This window comes from Centroberyx gerrardi, chromosome 4 (assembly GCF_048128805.1).
Source record: "Centroberyx gerrardi isolate f3 chromosome 4, fCenGer3.hap1.cur.20231027, whole genome shotgun sequence".
Lineage (NCBI taxonomy): Eukaryota > Metazoa > Chordata > Actinopteri > Beryciformes > Berycidae > Centroberyx > Centroberyx gerrardi.
In genome coordinates, this window is record NC_136000.1 from 8,073,833 (window position 1) to 8,101,036 (window position 27,204).

The 27,204-nt window shown below is 40.8% G+C and overlaps 1 protein-coding gene across 1 annotated transcript; it reads right to left on the minus strand.

Moving 5' to 3' along the window:
• Window positions 1–4,931: 4,931 nt before the first annotated feature.
• On the minus strand, window positions 4,932–27,204 carry ptpn9a (protein tyrosine phosphatase non-receptor type 9a). Its single transcript, XM_071922305.2, has 13 exons — window positions 26,695–27,204; window positions 19,628–19,771; window positions 15,910–15,999; window positions 13,916–14,040; window positions 12,909–13,014; window positions 11,268–11,378; window positions 9,974–10,290; window positions 9,163–9,250; window positions 8,700–8,769; window positions 8,083–8,161; window positions 7,439–7,589; window positions 6,131–6,338; window positions 4,932–5,754 (listed from the first exon to the last, which is right to left on the minus strand). Exons 1-13 carry the CDS (start codon window positions 26,725–26,727, stop codon window positions 5,564–5,566), a joined length of 1,713 nt encoding a protein of 570 aa, XP_071778406.1. The 5' UTR covers window positions 26,728–27,204; the 3' UTR covers window positions 4,932–5,563.

Here is a 27,204-nt window from a genome sequence, read left to right on the forward strand (position 1 = left end):
CCCATTGCTGATCTGTCTCTCCACTCGTACCACCATGACAGCTCCCTGTGCAATTTATTGTAGCTTAGGTGTCAAACAAAGTGATTTCTTATTCCAATACAATATTATCTATTTGGGTCACACTTTATTTGCATAGTTCAATGCTGATATTCAACTTCCTATTTTAAGTGACTATAATGTGTCACTAAATAGTCTACTGAGTTTCCAGTGATACTCATAATTATGTGAAAAGTAGTGTATAGATATTCAATGAGTTTAGATAGAGACAGGCATTGAATATCTATAGACTAATTGAATATCGATAGGTTGATGTTAGAAATAGGGTTAAATTAGGGTTACACAGTCTGTCCAGATGTAGCCAAGTGACACTTTGTTGAACATCTACTTTTTGTCACCTGATAATGAGTATAAACACTGGACTATCCAAATGAAGTGTTACTTCTATTGCTTCTATTATTTGCTGACTGCCCGTGTACACATAAGTTTAAATTTCCATCAGCATAATTATAGCCTAGATTATAATACATATTATGGTGTTGAATTATTCTTCCTAATAGGATTCTCACACTTTCTTTGCTTGTTAAAAATATGAACTATGCTTGCTGCTTGATTAGATTTTGCAATTTATTTTCACAATAATCTTTCTAACGGACAAGCCTGCCTCTCAATTGTATATCTGTTATATTATATGTACTTTTTATTTTTTTTTTTACATTCTAAAGTTACTGGGGAAAAAAACAGCACATAAGAAAACTTTTTTCCTAAGGTTTTGTGAATCCAACCCCAGGACTTTTAATTTTTGATATCATGTAGTGGCACTTAATGGAGCAGCTCCACTTCTCTATGGGAGGCTGACTTTGTGGACTCAGGATGCTCGTTTGAGCTTTTACAGCCCAGAGTGCTTTATTCTGTCTTGGTGCTAACAGCGCTAAGGCAGAGAACTCACCCTCATCTCATGTAAATCTCCCTGCTGTCACCGGCCTGTGGAACGCATCCAAAAAGTATTGCTTGATGTAATCACACATTAGAGTCTTGGCTTTCTTGTTCCTGGCATTGGGAGAGACTTGTACATGTGTATAGGCTTACACAGTCGAATTTGTCCAAGATGATAAAAATGCCATGTGAGTTCTGCTTGAGGGTGCACTGTTTTGCATTTCTCTCTATTTAACTACAAACACCACTCAATTTAAGAATTCACAAACTATTCTTATGGCTCTGAGCAGCATTTGTGAATATGAGCAAGTCTCCATCACAGCTAGAAACCATCAAAATAAGTCTCTCATGTTGTTAAAATGTATCGCTCCAGCTCCCCTTAGAGGATATTTTCAGATATATATACAAACTAAGAAAAAAAATGCCCTCAAATAAGAGGGTTTGTAAGCAATTGCATGTACTTGAATGGTGTTGCAAACACTGACAGTAGTGTATACACACAGCCAAGTGACCTTTTCTCAACTGCAGGGTAAAATGAAGTCAATAATAAATGGAAGGAATACCCACACACATGAATCTTGCTCTCGTTGAGCTTTACCGGTGCCGTGTTTCAACTTAGAGAGAGCAATATTTTGCCTTGAGGATATCATACCACACCCAAACTAAGTATTGTTGGAAAAAAGGCATACCCACACGTTGAATTTTACTCTGCAATGTTTCAATCTACTGGGAGTGAGATTCATTCTGTGGGTATTCCCTTCTCAATGCAGTTGCTTCCACCGCTCATTTCGGCAGGGCGGTGTATCCCACAGTCGGGCTAAATTAACTGTATTTGTTGTGTGTATGCAGCAGTTAAGAGTGCTACTGTAACCACCGGGACTTGAAGTGAAGAGTGATACTGTGGGCCTTCTGCTGTCAGCTGAAATGACCGGTTACCATTACCTGACTTTGTAACAAGTGAGGTGAATTTTGGCTCAGTTTAGATTCAGTATTTCAGTGTAGAGAGCTTGGAATAGCTATTCATGGACATGTGTATACACATATATTATTACTGGTGACTGCAAATATGCAAAGTAATTTTTTTTTAGTAGTGTGGGTGTATGCTCTATCATGACATTTTTGTTATTTTTTCGCTGTCTTTGTATATTGGCAAAGAAAGGAGAAGAAATGATCTAATTTTGTAAACGTCAAAATTATTGTGTTCCACACATTGGGAGGTTCCTGACAGTTTTCAGCCTTGTTACTTATAGTCCTATTTTTAAGTTACTTCTTGTATAGACTTGCTTATATGCAAAATTTTTTTTTATCTTGCTGACTTTTGTTGTTATCATATAATTACAGATTTATTTATTCTTCTAACCCATTTTCTCGTTCCCTATTTTTATCTCCACATCTGTGTATATATTTTCTTGTTTATATCGTTCTTTTCAAGTATATTGCTATTTGTTTTTATGCCTTGCTCTTTGTAAACTCTGCGTTTAGATAAGCGCTATATAAATAAAGTTTATTAAAGCTCATTATTATTCGAGACTGTCAAAAGTTCTTTGAAGCTGAAAAAAACTGAGGGGGTTGTTGTGACAATTTAAATGCACACCATTCATTATCAATAATGATCAATGATGATTGGAAAGTACATTCCCTATAAGATTGTACTTTTACAAAACCTGTTTTGTAAAGTGCCAAATAAAATCACAACCATTACAAATGTACACGTTGACATAAGTTGGTATTTAATACAGTATAGCTTGATTCAATGCTCCTACTAATGATAAAGTAATAGGTTATAACAGAACAAATATAAAATTAATGTAGATAACTGTATAGCCTGAATAATTGTATGAAAACAGAGTTGTTGAATACAATAGAAAAATAAAATAGGGCACATTTTGCGTTTGTCATTGAAAGGAACAATAATTCTAAAATCAGAGTGCATGAGGATGGCAGACTTAAAAAAAAATGCTTCACTACAAGCAAATTCAATATGAATTCTGTAGTAAAGAACACATTCTTTCACCCAGCAACAACATAATGCAAAGTAGACACACAGACACTCAACAGTTTTTGTACATGTACTCTAATCATGACAAGATACTGGGATCAGATGAAAGTATTGATTACAACCACAGGAGTCTGAAGAACGTCAAGTAACACAATAATATTGAGAATACACATTAGACGCAATTTGTGACTTTCAAGTGCCTAAGAAGCACATGATTGGGCGTAGGCACAAATTTGTGCGTTTTTATTCAATATTTTGCTATTCTATTGTTAATTTCTAGTTTCCCCTTAAAATCTTCTTGATTTGTCCCAATAAAAGCGCTACGCACACTCTTGAGTCGAAAGTGTCACTAAATGCGTTTCCTATATTTATGCATTACTAAATATAACAATAACGATCAACTTATCCCAGTATCACATGTAGACCTATAGATTTACTATGAAGTTTTGATCGTCATTCCACTTTATCGCCATAGTGACTAATCTCAGAGCACACTGGGAATGGTTATTTAAAAGTGCTAAGACATGACTTGTGTAAAATAATAAAAAAAAAAAAAAGAACTATTGCACTACTCATGTGAGGTCTTAAACTGATGACTTACACAGATGTACGCCTCAATGGCACAGTCACTGCAGCATGGACTACTCAACAGGTGTGGTGGGGGTGGTGTGTGTGTGTGTGTGTGTGTGTGTGTGTGTGTGTGGGGGTGGGGGGGGTGGGGGGGTGGCGGGGGGGTTAACAATACATTCCCAGAATCACACTGAAGCGTAATGGCACTGCTAGTGAGCAAAAGCAGCCGTGAACACTGGTCTGTGTCTGTGCTGCAAGCCTGGAAATCTCAGCGTTAGATGAGATGGAAGGCCCGGGTTTCAGTGGATGAAGTTTGCAACAGAATCGGAACAAAGAGGAATTCACTTAACTATAAAACTGAGTAATGACAGAGGGGATGTAATGACCCTCTGAGAGTTTACAGCCTGAGCATTTCAGATGTGCTCCATCCTTTGATTTTTACTGTCTCGCAACCACAAGTAGGTGAGAGCAGAAAATAAAAGATAAAATTATGTGTTGTGCGACCTCAAAGGAATACACCGACTTCTTTGATCAACTTGTTGTGAGAAAAAAAAAAAAAAAAAAAGATTCAGATGGCAGTTTTCACCTCTTCAGTGTGTTCAGTATTGGCTACGGCGCTTCTGAGATGATGCAAAGCTAGCTCGTACCATCCACTAACCATACACCATGTGCTAAAGCGTTGGCATGCACTGTAGTGAACTAAATAAATACTGGACACACAGAAGTGTAAAAGCTACCAATGCTGTTGGTGCATGGCGGTATGGTGACCAAACTCCCTATTTGGAGAAAAGTTTTTTTTTTTTTTAAAGGAACAGTTCACCCCAAAATGAAAATTCAGTCATCTACGCACCTCTATCAGTTGAAACTCCATCGAAGTTCATACAACCAAACACACAGTGACTTAGCCTCTGTGGTTCCATCTCAGCCTTCTCCCAAACCACTGAAGTTAACAACATCTTTTTAAAGCATACATTTTAAAGAATAACATTTCTCCAACCAGCTCCTGCAGCATAATCCAAGTGTTTCGTAGCCAAACCACTGCACTATGGGTTCGAAAATCCAGTATTTACCTCATTATCTCCTTTATCATGTACACATGACCAGAGTATTGTCAGTGAGGAAAATACAGGAGGTAACTAGAAGGGCACTCGGAGAGCGCAGACCTCCGCCAAGGTTCGTGCTATTATTGCTTGTTCATGAGTTGGATCCGGATCCGCTCCAAAATTTAATGGGTTCTTCCTTGGCCCATGCTACACCCTTCCACGAAGTTTCATGAAAATTGGGCCAGTAGTTTTTCCGTAATCCTGCTAACAGACAAACAAACAAACAAACAAACAAACGGCACCGAAAACATAACCTCCTTGGCGGAGGTAATGAGGTGTGATCGTTCGGCTACAAAACACTTGGGTTATGCTGCATGAGCTGTTTGGAGAAATTTGATGGACATTTTATGCTTTTTTTTGGAGCTGTAAAAAGATGACCCCGTTTGGGAGAAGGCTGAGATGGAACTATGAGGGCTAATTCGGTGTGTGTGTGTGTGTGTGTGATGGTCCTAACTTCAATGGAGTTTCGACATGGGGGTGAGTAGGTGACTGAATTTTCATTTTGAGGCGAACTGCTGCTTTAAGGTCCCTAAACTCTTAGTTTAAAGTGGCACATTAATGAACAAACGGTTAACGAACATTACCTCGATCACTTCATCCAATGTACCTGACCACAGAACACAAAACTGCAAAAGACAAAAGCAGTTGGTCCACTCTACCACAACACAAAGAACCGTTTTCCGAGAAACGTTCATTAAAGACAAAATGTCACATTGTCGGCAGGCAGAATGTAATCACATTGATGCATCTTAATGTCAATACTCAAGCATTTCTTGTCACTGTCTTGTCTTGGCAGTCCTGGCTTGCCAGAGAGGAATGACCTAGTTTCGAAAGAAGACTTCTGTGAAGTAGTAACTTTCCGGGGCTCACTAATTGATCACACCAGGGGGCTTGGGGTTAACGGATTGACTGCAGAAATCTCAGGGCTCATGGATTGGCTAAAAGCAAGGGCAGAAGCTCACTGATTGGCTGAGAGCAGACCCTGCCTTTGGGCATGCTCCAAAATGGCGTTGTGGCAGAAGTAGTACTGGTCCGGGGTCTGGATGCTGAAGGCTCTCTGTGTTCTCATGCGCCGCACCGTCTGGCATACGTTTAGAGAGCCTACATCCTGTAGCTGGGAGAGACAGATGTCCAGGGCGCAGAAGGTACCTGGAAACACAGGGCTTGTCAGTAGTAGTATGAGTAGTTGTGGACTGAAAATAAAGCTAATGTTGCTACTGTCTTGGAAAAACCATTTTACTGCAAGTTGTGGCTTTTCTTCTTCATATTTGAACTAAAAGTTTACATCGTCATCTATGCGTTGAGTGAGTTTCATGACCCTTGGGCCCTTGAGACATGTAAAACCCACATGATATAATTTCAAAAACACATGGACGTCAATATGAAAAACATTTGTCAAAACTTGAAAAACTTATTTTTGCACATGTGGCTTATGTCTGACAACAGCCATATGATGAAATATTATATACACAATACCGATAATGAGCAGTCAAGCTGCAGGAGAAGCATAATCTCAGGGTCTCACCTGTTCTCCCAATGCCTGCGCTGCAGTGGACCACCATGGGGGGTCCCATGGGGTGGCCTGTCCACTGAGGTCCCAAAGCCTTCACCACTTTCCTCTGCTGTCTCTTCACGGCTGCCAGGAAGTCGATGAGCGTCACTGCCGAGGTGGGAACGCCGTAGTCAGGCCAGCTGAGGTACTGGAAATGACTCACTTGTCTTTGTTCGCATGTCTGATTGGACAAAAAAAAAAATCAGATTCAGATAGGCTCAGTTTAGTAAGCTAACCATCTGGGTAGGAATTCTTAAAAATAGATATATATTTCTTTTTTTTTTTTTTACATAATTTCTGTACATGATCTGTAATTGTGGATAATTAATTCTGCACATGAAGGCTTCATTGCTCCCATCAGGCTGTAACTGAAAAATAGTGAATTCTAGCAGTGGCAGTGGATTGACTGTCAAATCAATACATGATGGGATCAGTATCGATGTATTTCAAGGTTAGGTTTTCTCTCTATATAGCAGCAGTTTGTCGACCAGAAGTTGCATCAAAAATGGTGTCTTTTTGATCCGAGTGTGTATATTTTCTCTTTCCTAAAGATGTAAGATTACTCAGTTAGCCAGATAACTGTGAAAAAGAATTACGTCACTTCTTAATGTTATGGGTAATTTGACAAGTATTGTATGGTACATCAAGGCTTTTATTCACTGATATGTAGTCAAATGAGCAGTGAAGACATTTCAATTTTGCCGTGCTTATCAGCATTATGAAGAATAGTTTAAGTGATCTGCTTGTGCTTTGATTTGTGGTTCATTTGTGGAGTTTTTGGGCTTGATTTTCTGCAAACTCACATTTCTTCCAGGCGGACTGTACAGGGATGCATTAAAAGGGCAGACAGCACATTACAAAGGTCTTACGCAACAAATTTTGATTTATTTGACTGTGCACTGGCTATTAGCAAAGTTTAGCTCCTGATCAACATCAACTGACAAGTCATTGCATGGTCTTTTTCAAACCGGCAAACAGTGTCATATATGCCCGCGGGAAATATTTCAACAAGCAGGATTACTCAGGGAGATAGCGCCAAAATGATCATAAAATAACTTCCAAGTGTTAGTTCATTAAGAGATGCCATCAGTTGTTATGGCTACAAGACAGCCATACAATCTAATATCTAAGTTTAATTTGACAAGTTATTCAAAACCTCAACAATAACCATTCTCTTTCCACAGTTATCTGACTACCTAGGTAATATTGCTTCGTGAAACACTTCCCAGGTGTGTACTCTCCGGTTATGATTTGTATACATGCGGCGGCTGATGGCTGTACCTCAGTGTTGTGCAGTTCCAGGGTGGTATGGTTGTAGTGGGAGTGGTGGTCCACCCTCTGGTTCACCACTGCCATATGGCTGTAGACCTCCTGCCCCCCTTCCTCCAGAGGCCAATACTGTCCACACTTCCTCCGCCCGCCCTCGTCTGTCCTGCAAAACACACAAGATACACTACCGGTCAAAAGTCTGGACACACCACATTTTTCTAGATTTTTACTATTTTCCACATTTTAGAATAATAGTAAAGACATCAAAACTATGAAATAAATGGAATTATGCAGTGACCAAAAAAAAGTGTTAAATCAAAACTATCTTATATTTTAGATTCTTTAAAGTAGCCGCCCTTTGCCTTGATGGAAAGGCAAAGGCTTTGGAAAGAAATTCGTACATAGACTTCAACTTCATTATTTATATTTGTCTAAGAAACAAATTTCAAGCATTTAAGCATAAGTCTTTAGATCAAAATGGCTTTAAGATCATGAAAAACACAGTACATTCAAGCAGGTGTATCCAAACTTTTAACTGGTAGTGTACTTTTATGATGAATTTTAGTCTCAGTTTTGTCTAACCTCACAGGAGATTGATTGAGATTGATTTTGGCTTTGATTACTATTTTCCCCATTTAAGATTCAACTTAAGTTACCTGGTTGTCATGACGATAACGAGCACGTTTTGTTCCCAGACCATTCTCCAGAAATCGCCATAGGTCTTTTCCAGTGGACCTAGACAGTGCAGCGTGGGATGGAGAGCAAAGTGCAATTATTGTTTTCAGTCAATGATCTAATGTAATGAGGCATGTCTCGCTCACCTAAATGTGTTTCTCAGTGCCAAATTTGATCTTTGTTTACAATATTTATGACTTCGTTGACAACATCATCGAAGTAATCTTATAAAGAAACGTTTTACAATAGATGCATATATAAAAATGTATAGTAAATGTAATGCCTCATTTTTTTTCAGTGTATTGCTAAGCCCAGTGCAAAATTGCCCTTTACTATAGACAAAACCCAGTAGTCAAAATTTTAGAGGTGTAAAATAATGTTAGTGCCTATAATCTCACAATCTAAACAACTTTTACAAACATGTTTTTGACTAATCAAGAGAGCAATCACCTATCTTTTAAAAGGTATCTTTAAGCCGATTACCGTTTTCTTTTCAGTAACACTGATTGCTATTTTATTTATATCCGCATTACTGCAATCATATGTATTCTATAACTTCCAAACCTTGATAAGGATGATAAAAGATGAGCCGTCGTACCTTGAGTACCAATGTATGCATTCTTCTGTTTGTAGCCGTCCATGAAGCTAGCATTGATGTAGTCTGATCTCTGTGGGAGCAACACAGCTTTGTCACAAAGATAAACAAAGCTTATGCAACAGCCAAGGTATCCAATGTCAACTCAATAAAACGCTTGAAAATGAAAAACGTTTAATAAGAAGGTGAGTGTTGCCGTGAGCTGGATCAGATTATAGAGCTCATTGTCCATCTGGGGCTGCTGGGTGTGAGTAGAGTGAGTTATGAGGAGTGAGAATGGAAGTAGTTTGGTCACACACGACTCGGGCTGAACAACTACCAGCTAGATTTTGAAGTAGACTAGTTATACTCTGAAGCTTGGCAGATTTCTGGCCAGTTGAGGGCGACTACTAGTGGAAGCAGTTGTCTTTGTTGGTATGAATGACACCTGTAACGTGTGTAACTGAGGATATTGAGGAGCACCAACCTCGTTCCTTCTGGCTTTCAAACGAACTCTTGTTTGATCAAGGCACAGGACGTCTCCATAGCGATTCCTCTCCTGATTGTACGCTGCTCTGTAGACAATCAATACAAAGGTCACAATTAGTATTGACAACCACTGCAGCAGCCTACTTCCCACCAAGACTTAACATTGACAATTTGCAAATAAGCAGATAAGCACCAGACACGCCACTATGCAATGCAGTGGTTCCCAACTCCGGTCCTTGAGACTGAGAGTACACTACCAGTCAAACGTTTGGACACACCTGATTGAATGTACTATGTTTTTCATTCTCTTAAAGCCATTTTGATCTAAAGGCATTTATGCTTAAATGCTTGAAATTTGTTTCTTACACAAATATAAATAGTAAAGTTGATGCCTATGTATGAATTTCTTTCCGAAGCCTTTGCCTTTCCATCAAGGCAAAGGGCGGCTACTTTAAATAATCTAAAATATAAGATAGTTTTGATTTGTTTAACACTTTTTTGGTCACTGCATAATTCCATTTGTGTTATTTCATAGTTTTGATGTCTTTAATATCATTCTAAAATGTGGAAAATAGTAAAAATAAAGAAAAATTTGGTGTGTCCAAACTTTTGACTGGTAGTGTACTTCTGGTTTTCTATTGTGCAGGCATTTGATTGCATTTCAAAGTCTAAATCAGTCCTTAGTAGATCAATGGCTAGAATGAAAACCAGCTTGGGCTCGGAGTTGGGAACCACTGATTAAACGCATACCCAGAGCTCCAAATATCAGCCCAACTCTTCAGCAGATGTTTCAGCTGCTGTAAACTCACAGTGCACAGTGGAAGGTCCCGGGCGGCGGTTCTTTGCGGAGCTCCTCATACTCTTGATGGATGCCCGAGCGCTGCAGCCTGCCCAGGTGAGCCAGCAGCTCCTGCGGGCGCATGGCCTCGGGTCCCGGGGTGTGAACGGAGGTGTCTTCCAGGGGGATGCCCACCAGCTCGTCCACGGGGTCCACCCGGCCGTTCTGGCCCGCCAGTAGCTGCTGGTTCCAGCTGTGGGCGTCCAGAGGCAGCAGGCCCCCGAGGTGCTGCGGGAGGCAGTCTCTGGGGAGGTGGTGCCGCAGCTCCGCCATTTTCACCATCTGAACCTGGAGGGAGAGCGGACGGGGTTGGACGGGGTGCAGAAGGGACAGAATTAGGCTTTCCTCTTAGTCACGCTCAACATCGTACTGTTGAATCAGCCTATGTGAGAGTGATGTAAGTACAGTACAGTGGGTAGTGCTCGCTAGGATCCGACTAATATGGGTTTTTAAAGGCCGATAGCCAATATTCAATATATTTCAATTTTTCTATTTTCATGCCAAAAACTTACAAGTAGCCTATTCAGAGCTTACTCCCATAATGTTATTCTTGGCAGGGTGGAAAAGCCTCTAAAAAAACATTTAGACCATCAGATGACACTAAAACTAATGAAAGTCTTTTAGGGTTAGCAGAGTGACCCACCCCTGTGATTCAATGGCAGGGAAACTCTGGGATAGATTACAACCTTTAAATGAGTTAATTTACAAAAAACAATATCGAAAAATTAAACAAATAAATGAAATGTGCAAATAAATTAACATTTTATTGCAGGTTTTACAGACTGTTTCTACATAGCTGTGGTCAGGCTCCAATATATCGATTATATCAGCAGTGGACCGATATTTGATATTTAATAAAAGGGAAGGCCAATATCAATATCTAACCATCAAGCTCACACAGACAGAATGTTTGACATCCCAGTATATATGAGGCAGCAGGGGGATTAGTAGTTAGAGAGACCATCCTCTAACCAAAAAAAAAAATCACAGGTTCGATCCCTGCAAGAGTGACTGCAAAAGTCAATGACACTGAATCCCTACCTGCTCGCTCACTGTATGTCACTCCAGATAAATTAAGCTTATAAGAAAACACAAAATCATAAAACCCTAATCCATAAAACACAGTCTTTCATCAAACTCCCAGAGATGATTCACAGACAGTCCGAGGGAAGAAACTCAACTTCTCCCAGTAAAATATAAGAGAGTTGAAGAGCAGATGCGAGAAATGGAAAATAAAAAATGGAGGACCAAGCCCTTTCATTTACCCTCTCCCGAAGTTTCTCCTTGAGCAGCAGGCTGAGCAGATTGTAGGGCACTCTGAACCAGACAGGGGCACCGACGATCAACACCTTCTTCAGCCTGGCAGGGAACGCCCCCTGGTGGATAGAGGCGGCACACATTTTAACAAACCATTTATCAAGTGACATTTTCAATGATTTTTTTTTTTTTTTGCCTTTTTTGAAAGCCACTGGTTCAGAGAGTGGTGTGCTTATTCTCCTCTGCTTTTAAAACAAAAGGAGGGAAGGCTGTCCATCCTCTAAACTCTTTCTGTATTCAGACGGTGACTTAGAGATAGCATCGGTGTGGATCTGTTTCCTTCTCTGAGTAAATTATTTGTGTTTGTGTGTGTGAGAGGCTGAACTCACCAAAATATACATGATTAATGTATTAATGTATTAATGTATTAATGCATTTCCCCATTTCCCCTTTACATTGTGATAATCAGCTTCTGCATACATTATTCAACTTGCCTGAGGACAACTCAATTACTCCAGTCAATTTTTGATCAATGTATGTTGATCAATGGTGCAAAATACATGCTAATGAGTGGGGGTTGTGGAATTGTATATGGCTGCATTACATTACATTACAGCATTTAGCAGGCACTTTTGTCCAGAGAGACTTACAATAAGGTACATTTTGTCAACAGTAGTCAAACTGACCGTATATCACAGTCTTCATCAGCTAAGCCCTCTATAGGAATAAGTAGCATGGCTGCTTACACATGGTTAAATAAGAGTTTACTCAGTGGTCAAATGTGTAGAATAGATACAGCACGTCTTTCTGGGTCTCTTCTAATTACCAGACAGATGACTTTACAGGACGTACCTCGTCAGGTTCGTTCGTCTCAGGGATATTAGTCTTAAAGTCAATTATCAGTCATGTGGAGACATAACATCTGCTTTGACGTAAATGAACACTGTATAGATCACAGGTCTCCCTCAGTACGGGAAGAGACTGACATCACTGCCTGAATGTTCATGTTTTTCCTCTCCAATGATGCATCATTAAACTTGGAGTCTACTAATTGATCAGATCGACTCCTGTCTGTTCCTGTGCTCCGGTATCAATATCACCGTACAATTATTTGATGCTGACTTTGCCAAATGAGTGTTATTATTGACTATAAACAATATACTGCTAGGTCCTTAAAACACAAATCACTTGGATGTACACACACACACACACACACACACACAGTTGCCTAAAGAAGCACCACTCAGCCAAGGTATACAGATTGCATCGTTTTCATGCTCATCAAACCATTCAATGAACCATTCATTTTGCCCTTTAGATGGGCATTTTAATCCTGGAAGAGACCGACCCCACCGAGATAGAAACGCTCCATCACAGGATGAAGGCAATGACTCAGAACAGCTTCATATTTATTTGCATTAACCTTGCCCTCTGTGGGACTGAATGAACTTCAACACTGGCAGAAAATCCAACCCACCTGCTTTCAATGTACTTTGTGGCATTTACTATGGATCTGTTTGCATCTATCCAATTCTTTATCTTTATTTGTATCATGCATCTCATTTACTCAGCCGTTTCCCTTTGTTTGGCATTTACCTGAAAATAAACATTGACTGTGCATATGTAAAATGCTGCCTTGGTATTCTAACCTTAAGTAAGTTGAGGATCTTCTTGCTCAGGTCCAGCTCAAAGTTGGTGTAGTTGGAGCCTGCCATGTCATAGATGAACACCAGGCCGTTCCTCTGGGTCTCAAAGCTGTGGCAAAAACAGAAGTGAGACTGGTGAGCTGAGGCATGGATCTATCATGACTTATAAATAAAACAGTTCAAGTAGCAACTTAAAATGTTTTTGTCACGGGGATATCCTGTGCCCTCTAGAAAGAGCCAGCTACTATATAAAGGTGGAGGCTGGAGCTCCTTGGGAGAGTATAGCAGACCCTTATCTAAAGGAGCATTGCCTATAGTGCAGATTCGATTTATAAGTATATCCTTTGTTTTGTCTATTTTTTTTGCAAGTTGTATTTTTTCTTTTTTTCTTCAATTGGCCAAATTTTTGTCTGCACTGTATATAAGCTGCATGGGACTGCACTGCTTGTAAATAAAACACCTGGACTGATGAACAGAACCATCTCTTTTGTGCCTCAGCCAATCAGCCAACCTTACAGTTTTATTCTAAAGATAGATATCCACAATTTGAAGAAAACTGACAAACAAAATTATCTCTTGTGTAGATCTGGAACTATGGAATAATATTGATGCCATTAGCTATCTGCAAACATTTGTCTGTAAAAAAAAAAACATTTTTGATGGAAATCACCCATTGTCTTGAAAGATTTGATGAACTGAAAGTAAGTATTTTTTCCTGAATTGTTATGATTGAAAATTAAATGAAAATATAGTTATAATAGTCAATTTTGGTACACAATTTTAGGATTCCCTCAAGGACAACTAAACCACATGGGAAATAAAATGGGACTTTCTACATCAGACTGTGTGTCACATGTAAAATCCTGCACCAGCTTTCAATTCTAAAACTCAATACTTTCAGTTTGTAAGAGAAATGGATACCCAAATTCATCCAATAATATTTCAAAAATGTTGCTCTTCTATACGTTGTCAGGTTATCATAGATTGAGCTGTTAGTGTGTAGTGCTCACCTCTCCACCGCCCGGTCCAGGAGGTAGAAGAGGGCCTGGAGCACCACATGGTTGCCCGTCTTGTTGGGGTGATGAAGTTTGGCCGTGTACAAGGCAATAGAGGCCCCCGACGGGTCCCGCACGCTCTGGGATAAACCACACAAACAGATGCACACAAGAGAGCAAGCTTACACCAGATTTCAACTAGCATATCACTTTTTCACTAGCAATGCCATTTCCTGTAGCATGTTTCAGTACTGTACTTTATACTAATGGGAGGATGACAAATGTACCAGTACTGTATCTGTGGTGCTGCTGTTGGCACCCATGAGCAAGGCAGTCAGACACAGGCACTGTACTAAACCAACCAAAAATAAATTAAAACTTGTTTTACTTTTCATATTCTTTGCTTCTTTTGTGTTTCCTTTTCTGCATCCTGCATACATCTCATTGAGTTTCTCATTGAGTGTAAAATATATACCATCTACAAAGAAAGTCTGATCAGTTGATGATCGACTGAGATGTATTTTTAACCACATAAAAAGGTTTTAATGGGGGCTGGTTTTACATTTGACTATAAGGTGGCCAAATGGATACTATGTAAAAATGAAGGGTGAACAGTGACCACAGGGGGGCAGTTTAGTTCATATGCTGGTTACTGGCAAGCTGCCAAAAAGGGCTGTCAACAATTCAGCAGGAGGAGCATTTCTTGTCAATAGTGATACCACTTCCAACAGACCATTTATTTCCCTGAAAGAGACAGAGAACATATTTAAAAACGTGATCAGTGCTCGGGCTGCTTGTATCAGGAGACCCGGTGGCTCTTCACCTAAATACAGCCGCTGACCGAGGATACTCCGGAACCGTCCTTTGTAAGCAAATAAGCCTGTGTTCTCTGGCATGGGGGCTAAATATACCTCCAACAGGATATGGAGCCTGCTGCTGAGGCAGGAGAAGTCCAACGTCAGACAAGAGGATGTGTAGAATCAATGCCTCTGTGGCGCGTCAACGGGGGAGGAAGAAGGGAAGGCTGGAGAGAGGGAATGAGCGTGCGTGTGTGTGTGTGTGTGTGTGTGTGTGTGCGTATGTGTGTTTGTGTTGGAGGAGGGGCAACTTTCATGGTTGTAATCTGGCTGACAAAAGCTAATTTGATCTGGCAAAGGGGAAGTCCCTTGGCTTAAGGGTCAATCGATCAATATCTTACACGACTTAAGTGCTCCCGAGGAACCCACACACTCCTCATGTAAAGAACTCACATTTCTGTACACAAGTCCCTGAGATCCTAAAATTCCTCTAACAGTGTTTCAGTTTGGGTCAGAGGTTACACATGGGGAAGAGGTCGAAGCACAAATGTCCAAAGCCCTATGACCAGAAAGTCTTAAAAGGTTTAACGGGGGGCATTTTTGTATGCTCAGTCCAGGACTGAATAATTTTATGTTATCTAGAATTGAGGCAAGTTCAACTATATCCTCCAGCCTTCTATCAGAAAAGACAGCTGTCCTGAAACCCTTACCACAGTACACTCCATGCACGCATCTGTACAGTAACACAACATGTGTCAAGAATTAGAAAAGGCTGGTCATAAAAAGGGGACAAGGGTTGGGGACATGGGACTGTCCTGCTGAGATGGTCCATAAACATCATCATCATCTGCCTTAAGTACAGTGGAAAAGTCCAATTTGATGTCATGTTATGGAGTAATTCACATTCTGTAACAGGGATGGGCAACCATGTGTCATGGTGCGGCAAGTGATTTCACCGATTACCACACATTCAACCAGACAGGAGGGAGCGATCAGTCAAATCACCTGGGGTAGTCTGTGGTTGGAATGAAAACCTGCAGACTCTTGGCCCTCCATGACACACGGTTGCCCAATTCTGTTCTATAACGTGACGTCAAATTGGACTTTTCCACTTGAGGTGTGGCGGATGTGGAAGGGATTTTAAGGGTTAATCTATAGGCACACAAGCATGCAAACACACACACACACACACACACACACACACACTCTTACCAACACGGTGAACTTGCCGCTGAGCAGCTCTGAGCGGAGAGGTTCCTCCTGTGGCTGCAGTCTGACGATTCCTTCTTTTAGACGCGTTTCCTGAGGAAAACACATCACAGCAGGTGGAGTCAAGCCTTGATTGAACTAAAAACAGGCCGTCACTTTGAGCTGAATTCCTTTCTGTGAGCAACAACATCACGTGCCCGACTGTCCTGGAAGGGGGATGCCTCTCTGTGATGCCCTTCCCAAGGTTTCGTGGCAGTTTTTCCTTGTACTTACTGGAAGGTCTAAGGTTGGGTGGTGTCATTTTCATTTATTGTTTTCATTTATTGTTTAATAATGCGGCCATTGTGAAGGACTTTGAGACCGTAACTGTTATTAGGGCTATACAAATAAACTTAACTTGCCAATTATTATCCCACTATCCCTACTATCCACCAGTTTTACTTTCACATTGTCTACATTTTGTTTCAAAGACTTAAGATTGCTTTTATGACTGTTTTATTTCTGTTTTATTAGTAGTGGGAGACAGAAACAAATGGGAGAGGGAACAAAATGCAGCAAATGTCATAAGCAGTTTAAAAATACTCATGTTAAGTGGATGTTATGCACCTTAGCCTGTTAAATCATGAGGGTGCCCATGTTCCTGTTGCCTTAATTCCAAAAAGGAACTTAATAGCTCTACCGTATCTAGTAACTTTCTTTACAACCTGGAACTGGCAGCTGACATTGACCTTGCATGACTAAAACAAAGCAAAACCTTTGACAAACCAAACTATGTAAGTAGGACCAAGGCAAGCAAGAACGCACTGTAAAATATCAAGAATGCATGGGCATCATAGGAAAAAAAGTTTTATTTTTTTTATTTATTTATTTATTTTTTACACGTGGTGCTTAATGGTTTATCTAAGTGCTATGTTTCATGTTTCAGAAATACAGCAAGGCGTAGTTGAGAGTAATCCCAGTTGCCAGTTAGACGCTACAATATTGAAAGATATTGATTTTTTTTTATGCAAAGCCCGACTCGCAAGACCACCCCGACCAACCACCTCGCTTTCAACGCCAGCTTGGCCTGCTTGTTTGTATTTTTTTTCCCCCCCAACTAAACAAGCGTCTCACTGGAAATTTCCCCCCTTAGTTCGTCCTGACAAATTACTCGCACCAAACCTCTGTCCTGGTGCTGACGCAGCACTAAACCAAGTTAAATGAAGTGTGGCGGGGCAGGGGAGACTAATCCTTCTCAAAGTCACATTCGAGGCATTCATAAATGAGACGCATTTATGCAGGCCAAGTATTCATGGCTGAAATGAGACCAACGTTGGTGATTAAAGAGACTTCACTAAGGTAGGTGGTAAAATCCTGCCACGTCTTGGAGCTATTCAGGTCATTAGAGCCTGTGCAAGGCGTTCGGGAACTTTCCATTTGCTACAGTGGATAGATTGGAGCAGATAAATCCCCATTTTGTGTGAAATTATACACCATTTTAACATCAACCTAAGGCATGTTAAGATTTGGCCAGAATTAAATTAACTGCAGAATGGGGCATTTAGGGACAAATGAGACATTCTCATCCACAACTCCCTGGTTTGTATTATGTGGCTCAGAGGACAAGGGCTTGATTATATCTGGATGTGTTTTTCAAATCATAAAATAAATGAGAATGGTCAGCGAGACCTGCAGTCTGATCCACTAGTCTTGCCCTAGAGGTTTCATCCTGATCATCATTTTGTGGTTTGATGGTAAAAATATCACCAAGGTCACCAACTGCTATTCCAGTGACATTTGGAAAGCAGCGATCTTTTCTCTGCTGCGTATGATCATGCTCTGCCCTCAGCGAGTCCTCGGATGCCTCTCATCTTGTCCCCACTCGCTCCCAGTCGGCAACGCCGCCACCTCTCTATCGCATCTGCTGTAAGCATATGGCGTTCATACTCCAGTGTATGTTTTACATTTGGGCCTGCAGCCTCGCTCCACGTTGCTCCTCGGGGAAGCGGTTAGGAAGCAAACAGGAAATAAAGAAGGAAAAGGAGAAAAACAGTGATGTTCATTAGAACTGAACGGACGCTGCATTCCCAAACATCAGCGATCCACCTCCTGTCCGCTCCCAAGATGTCCTACTGAAGATCCCAAGAACTGAATAGCCCAGTCTCCTCAGAAAGACTTCCCTTTAACCATTTTGGCCCCTTACTTGACCACATTTCAGCCATTTTATTTTACTTATCGAGCATAAGTTAAAAAAAAATCTATTTCTACTATTGTGTTGTATGAGATACAGACATCCACTTGCCCTTCTCCTGTGAAACTCAGAAAATGTTGGGTTCCTCATTTACTCCAGCATAACCATAGCCGTACCGACCAATGAAGTCTTATTATAAAAACAAAGTTAGGCTATTTCATGATAATCTTAAGAGTTATCTGGCAAACTGAGTAAGCCTGCATGCTGCTTCTTGAAATATGTCCCTGGTGTGTAATTCAGTGTGTGTGTGTGTGTGTGTGTGTCTGGCTTGGGCTTGCTAGTGCATCTGCTTACGCCATCTCTTGCTTGGCTAGGGCTTCTGAAGAGATTTGTTCAATGAAAAAGGCCTTGTGTTGCAGAGACAGACATGGTGGGACGCTTCTGTGCGCTCTGGGTGAACGGAGAGATGGCTCCATGTGACGCCATCTGGGCTGACCTGCATCTGAGCAGGGTTTACTGATTTTTATCGGTTAGTGGCATATTTGTATGTTCATTCTATCTTTCATTTTGAAAAAGGCAATTGAAATGCTGCTGCATTTGGTCCAGATGTCAGAGTGCTCCACACTGTGTGCAGCAGATACAATAAAACAACACTGGATGCCAACACAGGATGTAACATCATATTTTGTGCACTTAAGCAAAAGCCATTGTCCGGATAAAATTGTCCTTTGAAAGTGTGGCATCAGCTATTTTTGACTATCAGAAAGCATCAGAAAGGGAGAAAACTGCCGAGACGTGTGAGAAGCAATTTGTTTGCGGTTGTATCACATACTGTCTATCTCCCAGCAACCATGGCTGGTGCCATTCATGCAGGTCCATTGTACAATTGACTGTGCAGAGATAATGGCTGAATATATAACAACCAGGCAAGAAAGAAAGAGATAGATTATTGTTAATGTGGGTGTAGGTCATTTCAGTAATGTTAGATGTAGAAAGTGAACAGTCCGATATGGTAGATTTGTTTCCGAATTTAGGTTATTGTAACAAGGGAAACTGTCCTCATCCTAACTTTCACCCCACAACACTGAGTTATAGCTTGAGAAGAGTCAGCTCAGTTACCTAAAGCAGTTGGTTTTTGGCTTTGTTAGCTAACTAGCCAGCAGGCTAAGCAAACAATGTTAATGTTAACACGCAACTACTAGCCACTATCAATGCTAGCTTTTACTAGATATGTGAGATAGTGTGCAATTCAGATGTGTTAACAACAAGACACATGGTTGATATGGTTAGCTAGCTAGCTAACAAGCTGAAATCAAATGTATCAGTGGTGAAATGATCAGTTCCCAGTCAAAAATAGCACTTAAATTAGCCATTGTGTTGAAACGGACTAGTTGTATGTTTAAAAACGCAGTCAGAGCTGTAGACCTCCAATATGGCTGCCGGAGGGTGTTATGTCACTTGAGAGCCCTCTATTGTTGTGTGTACAGATGTAAATGTGAGTTAGCTGAAATTTAAATGATTCTCTCTCTCTCTCTGTGTGTCTCTCCTTACTCTGTAGCTGTGGAATAGCTCGATGGCTCGGAGGACATCAAACTTGCGGGCCATGAGGAACTTGACGGCCAGCTCCCAGGACAATGGTGACACTCCATGCTGACTGGTCCATTTGTTGATTTCCTCCAGAAACTGCTTGGTAGCCTGAAACAGACACAGATACTCCCATGATGTTAATTGAAGGTCAGAGAGGAAGGAACTGAAACTAGGCTTCAAACTTGATATATCCTCTGAGGAAGTGCTATCACAGAATGTATGTAATGGCCCGGTAAGATGTTTAAGATAGTGCCATCATGTATAGGCTACTATGCAATGGGAGCCATGTTCAGTGTGTGTGTGTATGTACACTTATGAGTGTACAAGATATTAGGATCAACTGCTCTTTCCATTAAATACACTGACCAGGTAAAATCCATTGATTTCACCTATTAATCCACTTCAGCCATGCAGGGGAGATGCACAGTGAAAAGGAGGAGAAGAGTTAAGGAAAGTTTGTTAGGCCTTGAGACAGATGAGACATTGATTGTGCAAACTGCAATTTGTGCAATTGATTGTGCAGCCATCCACAGCGCTAGCATTTACATTAGTCTTTCCTCTGTTTCGGTCGTTCTTTTTCACTCATTAACCACGGCTATTTAATTGGAAATGTTTGTCGCTTCGTTACCGCTACGAAGCACCAAAAATTTCCCCAAGACAGATGTGGTTAATGAGAGAAAACAAGTCAGCAGAACTGAGAAATAAGATGCAAGACTCAATACTAAAAAACAAAAAATAACCCGTCAAAATCTGATACCACAAATCAGCATTTATAATTTGCAAAACAATACATTCTGAGTTCATGCATTATTTTGTGTAGAAAATGCTAGTTTTCTACACAAAATAATGCATGAACTAGTTTAACTAGCCTAAACATTATAGTTACTAAGAAAGTTGTTTTAATTATTACAGGAATTCCTATAAAGGTTATGTTATTAACATGCTCTTTTGAAATTTCATATTTATAAGGAAGAATTTGCAAAATCTGTACCTTGCTTTAAAGTGCTTTAAAGTAGATCATCACATGAACTTATAGATATATAGTCGTATAAATATTGTTGTAACTTGTTCGTTTCTTTGTATTAGAACCTGGATTTCCCGAAATTCAACCTGGATCTGAATTTCCCTATAGGGGATCAATAAAGTGCATCTTATCTTATTTGGAAGATGTATGAATGCCTGACATTGTAATTTTTTGTGACTTAATAAAAAAAGAATAACAAAATAAAATCATTTGCAAAACTTGACCATACAGGCCTTCAGCTTATCTTGCAAATAACTCATGCATAAACAGAGCCAACGTCCTTTTTAGGGGCTTCCTGTGCCCCCCCTCCCCCCTCCCATCCCCTCTGCCCCCCCCCCCCTCCCGCCCGGAGAGTTATCGAGTCGGCACCCAGTGAATCGTCAAAAGGCGACAGAGGAGGCGATGAAAGCTCACGCTCAAAACAAGGGGTTCCGCTTCTCTGGTCAGGCACAGCGGCGGCGGGGCATGCATGGGAGACAGGAAGTCAGGTTCTGGGAGTCCGCGGCTCCTCAGGAATACAAAAACCGTCACTGACGAGCGCCGAGCCCGAAGACAGGACGCCACTGTCTCTGCTCAGGAAAGCCAGGGCTTTCAGAGAAGAGCGGGCCTGCAGCTTCTGCTCTGTTCAGATGCCTTAACATGCAAGGGGTGAAGGATGATCAGTTCACTCCTCAGTCTCACAGGAGGTTTGATCTGTGTTATGTTTTCAAGCCAATTCCCCAAATTTGGCATTAAATACATTTCTGAACAAAAATTAAAAAAGAAAAGTTGACTTAGTTTATGTTTCTGACCTCACAGTTGAACTACGAGCCATGTTTTCATTGCGGTCTTATAACGACTTATGAATACATTTGATTGTGAGAATAGGGAGTTTAGAAATGATTCAGAAGTTACAATTAGAATCTCTATCCTTTAATTGTGTCTGCAGGTGTAGAGTCTCTTTTTAGTCCAGTTTAAGTATACTGATGCACATTTGATCTATGGAGAGTAGATGCAAGGGGAACCTGCACTGAGAAATGGAAGAAAAAAAAAAAAACCTCTCAAACCGAGATGTTTAAATGGAAAATGTCTGTTTTATTCGACATCTGACTAATAAAGTGACGTGCTCAAGTGAAAAAGTGGTCACCATTTTGCGTTTAAACATCTGTTTGAGGTGTTTTTTCCCTCCCTTTCATCTAATCTTCATTGGTTTTTTGGGTCTATGCACCCCTGTGTTTTTCCATGTCCAGGAAGTACACTAGGTGCACATTCAGTTTGTTCCACTTCACTGGGAAATCACTGGGAAGATGATGACTCAGGACTTCTGGACAGTCACTACAGGGGCATGTTGATGATGACTGAACCATGACTTAGATGTTCTGCCATCTAAAAGTTGGTTTACACGTCCTTGGGTGAAGCTAAACTGATTCCAAGTCATTTGTCAAGCACTTTTGTCAACTTGCTAAACAAGAAGAAACGGCAAAAGAAAGAAGAAGCAGGCTGCAGGCTCAGAGCTGGCCAAATGATTTGTAATCATTATTTGATATTATTTATTTACAGAGAGAACTACTGTACTAACCTTTAATGTCAACAAGATAGAAAATCTGGAGCTACTCCACAGAGAATAACAAATGGTAAAAGGAATCTGTGAGAGCATCCAGGGAAAGAATAAGCCTTTTTTTGAGCATTAAAAGTCTCAAATATTCTATAAATATATGGAGCGGACTATACTACGCCACATATAAACTGTTGAATTTTGTGGTCTCACCCTTTAACGGGCAATACACAACTCCCATCTAACCCAGATCCTCTGCTCTTTGTTGTTACAGTGTGTAGCGTTAATCCTCTGGTGTGCGCCAAAGACAACTTCCTGTCAGATTGCTGTCAGGTACACTCGGGTTTCCAAGATCTCATTGGTCTGACAGCTGCTCTTTCTCTCTTAGCCTTTTAAGGAGAGCCTGCCAACTCCAGGCAGTGACCCTCTGTTCCTGGAGAAGCCAGTCTTGTTTGGTTTTTCTGCACTAGGGGCCATATCCGCAAGAGTGGAATTTGAGCGGGGATGGACAAGTTTGTTTTCATGATAGCACACCAGAACGCTGCGGAGGAGTGACTTATTGGATTCCTGGAGGATGCATAAATATTTGCCTGACTTGTTCATATTCTGATATGGCAGGAGCATTTTCCTCGAAGCGCTCCAGTATTAGTTTGAAACCACTTAATTCTGGCTTACACAGTTTAGCATAAGCCCAAATAGACTAAAAGGTTCTTGTAAATATCAGTGAGTCTATATCTGATCATCAGGCTTCATTTTCTCCATCCTCATCTGGTTCAGTTTTCCCTACAGCCTCCGTCTGTTGTTCCGAGATGCTGAGTGCGCCGTTTCGAGCCAGTGGTGCTTGGCGGTCCCTCCTCTCAATAAACAGCTGATATTACATAATCCTGTTGGTTGTTGCAGCTATTGTATATTGCTTGAGGTTGTTCATTGATGCGGCTGACAATGGCTGTCGATACGTCATTGATTAGGTTAGCTATGGTGAGGATCTGCTGTGCTGAGAGCCAGTGGAGGAGGCGGCTGCGGTTGGTTCTCAGATACCTGGCACTAACAGCTGAGCCTTCTGGGATGTCATGGTCCTAATGTAACGAAATATCTAACACTGAAGGTGCCCACCCAGTGATCCCCATAGGATACAAGCCTGCAACTATCTGTCAGCTGCAACAGTCAGTGAGCTTAAAGCGAAGCTGTCCATACTGTTTGGCATGGAGGGCCAAAAGGGATGAAACATAACACAAGAAGAGGTTGTGATGTTATTTGTAACAAGAAGGCGTGGAAATGTAACAAATAGGCATTAGCTTCTTAGGTCTTATGCCATTATAATGTAGGTTTGTATGCCTTTTCACGAGCAAGATGTGAAAATCGCAATTCAAACATTCAGATTGCACTAACCACACCAAATAATAACACAGTGAATATTCACATAAAATTCCAAACAACTACAAAACATAGGTGCTTAATTTTTATTCCCATCCATTCATTAAGTCAAGCCAAGCCAGAGGGCAGTAACTGTTGAGCAGTGAGGGTTAAAAAAAAAAAAAAAGTAAAAAATAAAGTTTACATCCTGTCCCTGACAAAACTATTGTTGAAGTGGACTGTTTATCATCTAATAGCATTTATAAGTAGAACTTTTGTTGACATGAAATCTAAACCCTAGTCATGACCTTTAAAACACACAAAAAGTAGTTACAAAAGTATAGCTATTTAATATTATTATACAAATACAGAGCAAAGTACTAAAGGAGTAAAGGCACCAGCGCAGTGTCACAGAACTTCACAATGTTGATGTGAAAGTTTGAGGGAATTGCATTCAGTATATATTTCAAAATTTGGTCAAAAATCACTTTGGGAGATATAAACTGTATTGCATATGGCATCACCTAATACACAAAATTAATAGAATTAATACCATCATTATAACAGCCAAACATCTCACTGCTGTAGGGTAGCAGTTATGACATCACAGAGGAAACAATGGCCTAGTATTAAGAAGTATTCCCCTGGAAATATGAATTATATGGATCAATATTTCCACAAAATACACAAATTACTGTGTGTGCCCTTAAACTATCCTTAAACACAACAAGATTTCTTCCTTAAACTGAACAAGGTTAATGTTGCTGTCACAGGCAACACTTTAAATCGGAGTGTGGTGAGAAAACTTGTAGATAAACTCCAATGTGTGATGTTCCCCTTCAGTCTTGTGTGTGGCAGGAGTTTCTTTGGCAGAGCTGATCTGTATGTTTGTTGGAGACATGAACCAAACTAATCTTGCTAATAAGCCTTTATTCCTAGAAACCAGATATTTAATGAATGTCTCAGTATTTAGATATAGTATATCATGTGACTGCATTAACACAAGAGTCCACACGAAGATAAGTGAATTGAAAGGCTACGGAAAATAGTGTAGGGTGACTGCAGTGTCATGATGACACTGTGATTCAACAGACAAGGCTAATGCATTTCTTTTTTTTTTTCTAAGGGGATTTGGGGCTGGCCTTGGCATTGCCTTTCCGTGGTCTATTTGATTACAGATGCCATGCTAATCTATTTACAACAATGGGACTGCTGTTGCCAAGCGGCTATTCACTTCAATTCAGTCAGCCCCATTTGGCACGAGTCAATACCAAAACAGGAAGTCAATAACGTCACTCTCTCCCTATTCCCCACTTTCTCGCTCTCTACTGCTTCCTGGGAGTAGACACAACACACACACACACACACACACACACACACTCTGAAGCACATGATGTACACACACACACACACAAACACACACTCTCTCTAACGCATATACTCCCCCTCCCCCCAGTTTAGTGGAAATGCTTTTAACAGCTGCCTTTAGAATGAAGTTCCACCATACTGTTGTAGGCTCCCAAGAGACACACACACACACACACACACACACACACACACACACACACACACACACACACACACACACAGAACACCCCTCCACCCCCACCCCCCACAAGGCTAGGGATGTAATAAGGGCGTCCGGTGCCCTAGCGGGGGCCCTGGCCCACACAGGAAATGAAGTAGCCAGATAAAGCTTTCTGCTGGCCAGATGATGAGAGGAGTCAGGGGGGAGAGGAGGACTGCCAGCCCAGAAAGACTGGCACGAGCAGCAGAGAAGAAGAAGAAGAAGACTCTTAATAAATTGTAGCCGTTGCAAATGGATACATTTTCCAACACAGTAGCCCCTCTCTGTTGGGAGTAAATGGAACAGGAATACCAGCTTTAATCAATTTGCTGCTCTGATTTGGATTTGGTTTCTTATCTTAACTGTTGTTAATACCACTAAACCTCTCTGGTTAGTGTTTCAAGAATGAACTCTAAAGCAGGCTAACTTCTAATGCTACTTTATATCTGGCCCACTAATACATATAGGATCAATAATCCAGGTTAACCTATGATCAATATGATTTGGTCACTGCTGTCTTCCAATCCCAAAATGAATTCTCCAATTCAAAATTAAATTCTCCATTCAGGACCCGAGTTCATAAAGCTTGATGTATTGTAACATTCTTCACAAGTTATTCATTACTTTCCTCAGTAGGCCTACGATATGTGACACACTGGCTCTAATGCTGAGAGCTCGGTGATTCATGACTTGACTACTTTGGGATTTTGCCTATTAAAATATGTATAAAGCAGCCCAAGTTTCATTGTGACCATGTACAGATTGTAAGCCCCTCTGATTTAAAGACTGTAATCTCAAATCATTCTTTGTATGCCGGGATGTAGAGGAAGGTAAACTTAGCTAAACTCAGTTTACCCAAAAAGATTAAACTTTTTGGGCAGACAGCCTAAATCTTAATGACATAAATTCATTGTATACATTACAGTAAGTCGTGTCAAACTGGTGTAAGTTATATTAAGATCAGATAAATTGATGGTTTTCTTAAAGTAAACTTGATATTTGTTTATACTGGTGAATGTTTGCCTTATGATGATTACACTAGAGGTTACAGTTTACCCAGCTCTTTATTTCCCACTACATCACTGTTTGTATGACAGTATAAACCAAGTTTTTACTGGCTGCATTCCTGAATGAGCCAAATCTGGAACCACACGGCGTTTTTGGACTTTCCAGAAAAGCTTTTCCCGACGTTAAGATCACGCTCTGTGACCATGAGTGGACTATTCTCAAACCATAAATTAATAATTTTTACATATAAAAGAGGCTGGTAAAGCCGACCGGGCCCGTTTCGCAACACTTCAACTCAACCACTGGTGAGGAACTTGCAGTGATGCAACGAGCAATAATGCGCCAGGAATCGATACAATATTTCCGCTCTGCATTTAGGACGATTTCGCAACAATTTCACCATTGCACACTGCAGTTCCCACTTGCAGCGGCGCGCACACGCATTGCGCAGGCCAAATACCTCCAGGTAGGGCTGTAGGTTGAAATCCTCAGGCTCTACCACAGAAAAAGAAAAAGGTAACGATAAAGATATTAAAAGGGCCTACCTGTTCTTCCTCCGCCGATAAACTGGCTGCCATCGTCCCCTTCGGTTCTCGGATCACCTTTATCAAGATGTGTCCTTCTCATGAAGTGAAAGACGACGGAGATGTCTGTCTGTCCCTCGTGTAAAAGGGGTTTTAGGGGTTGTCCCTCTTTCTCTAAGTTGAAGGCATTTGAAACGTTACGGAATAGCCGAATGTGTCTGTGTTCCCCCCCCCCCCCCTTGATAATGTAATAGGAGTCTGAGTGCGAAACACGCAGGCCACTTAGCCTGAATCTGCCATCCAAAACTACAGAGAGAGAGAGAAAAAATCGCTGATGTTGTGTCAAATTCACCGAAGAGAAGAAGAAGAAAAGAAAAAAAAAACAGACACAGCACTCAGCAGCTAGACGTGGCTTTGCGACGGCTCGATGCTGACTGGATTTTTAAGGGTTTTCACCATGGTCTGACCGCTCATCCATGTGTGTGATCTAAGGGCTGCCGGTCACTGAGGCGTCCACGCCATGAATTGCAA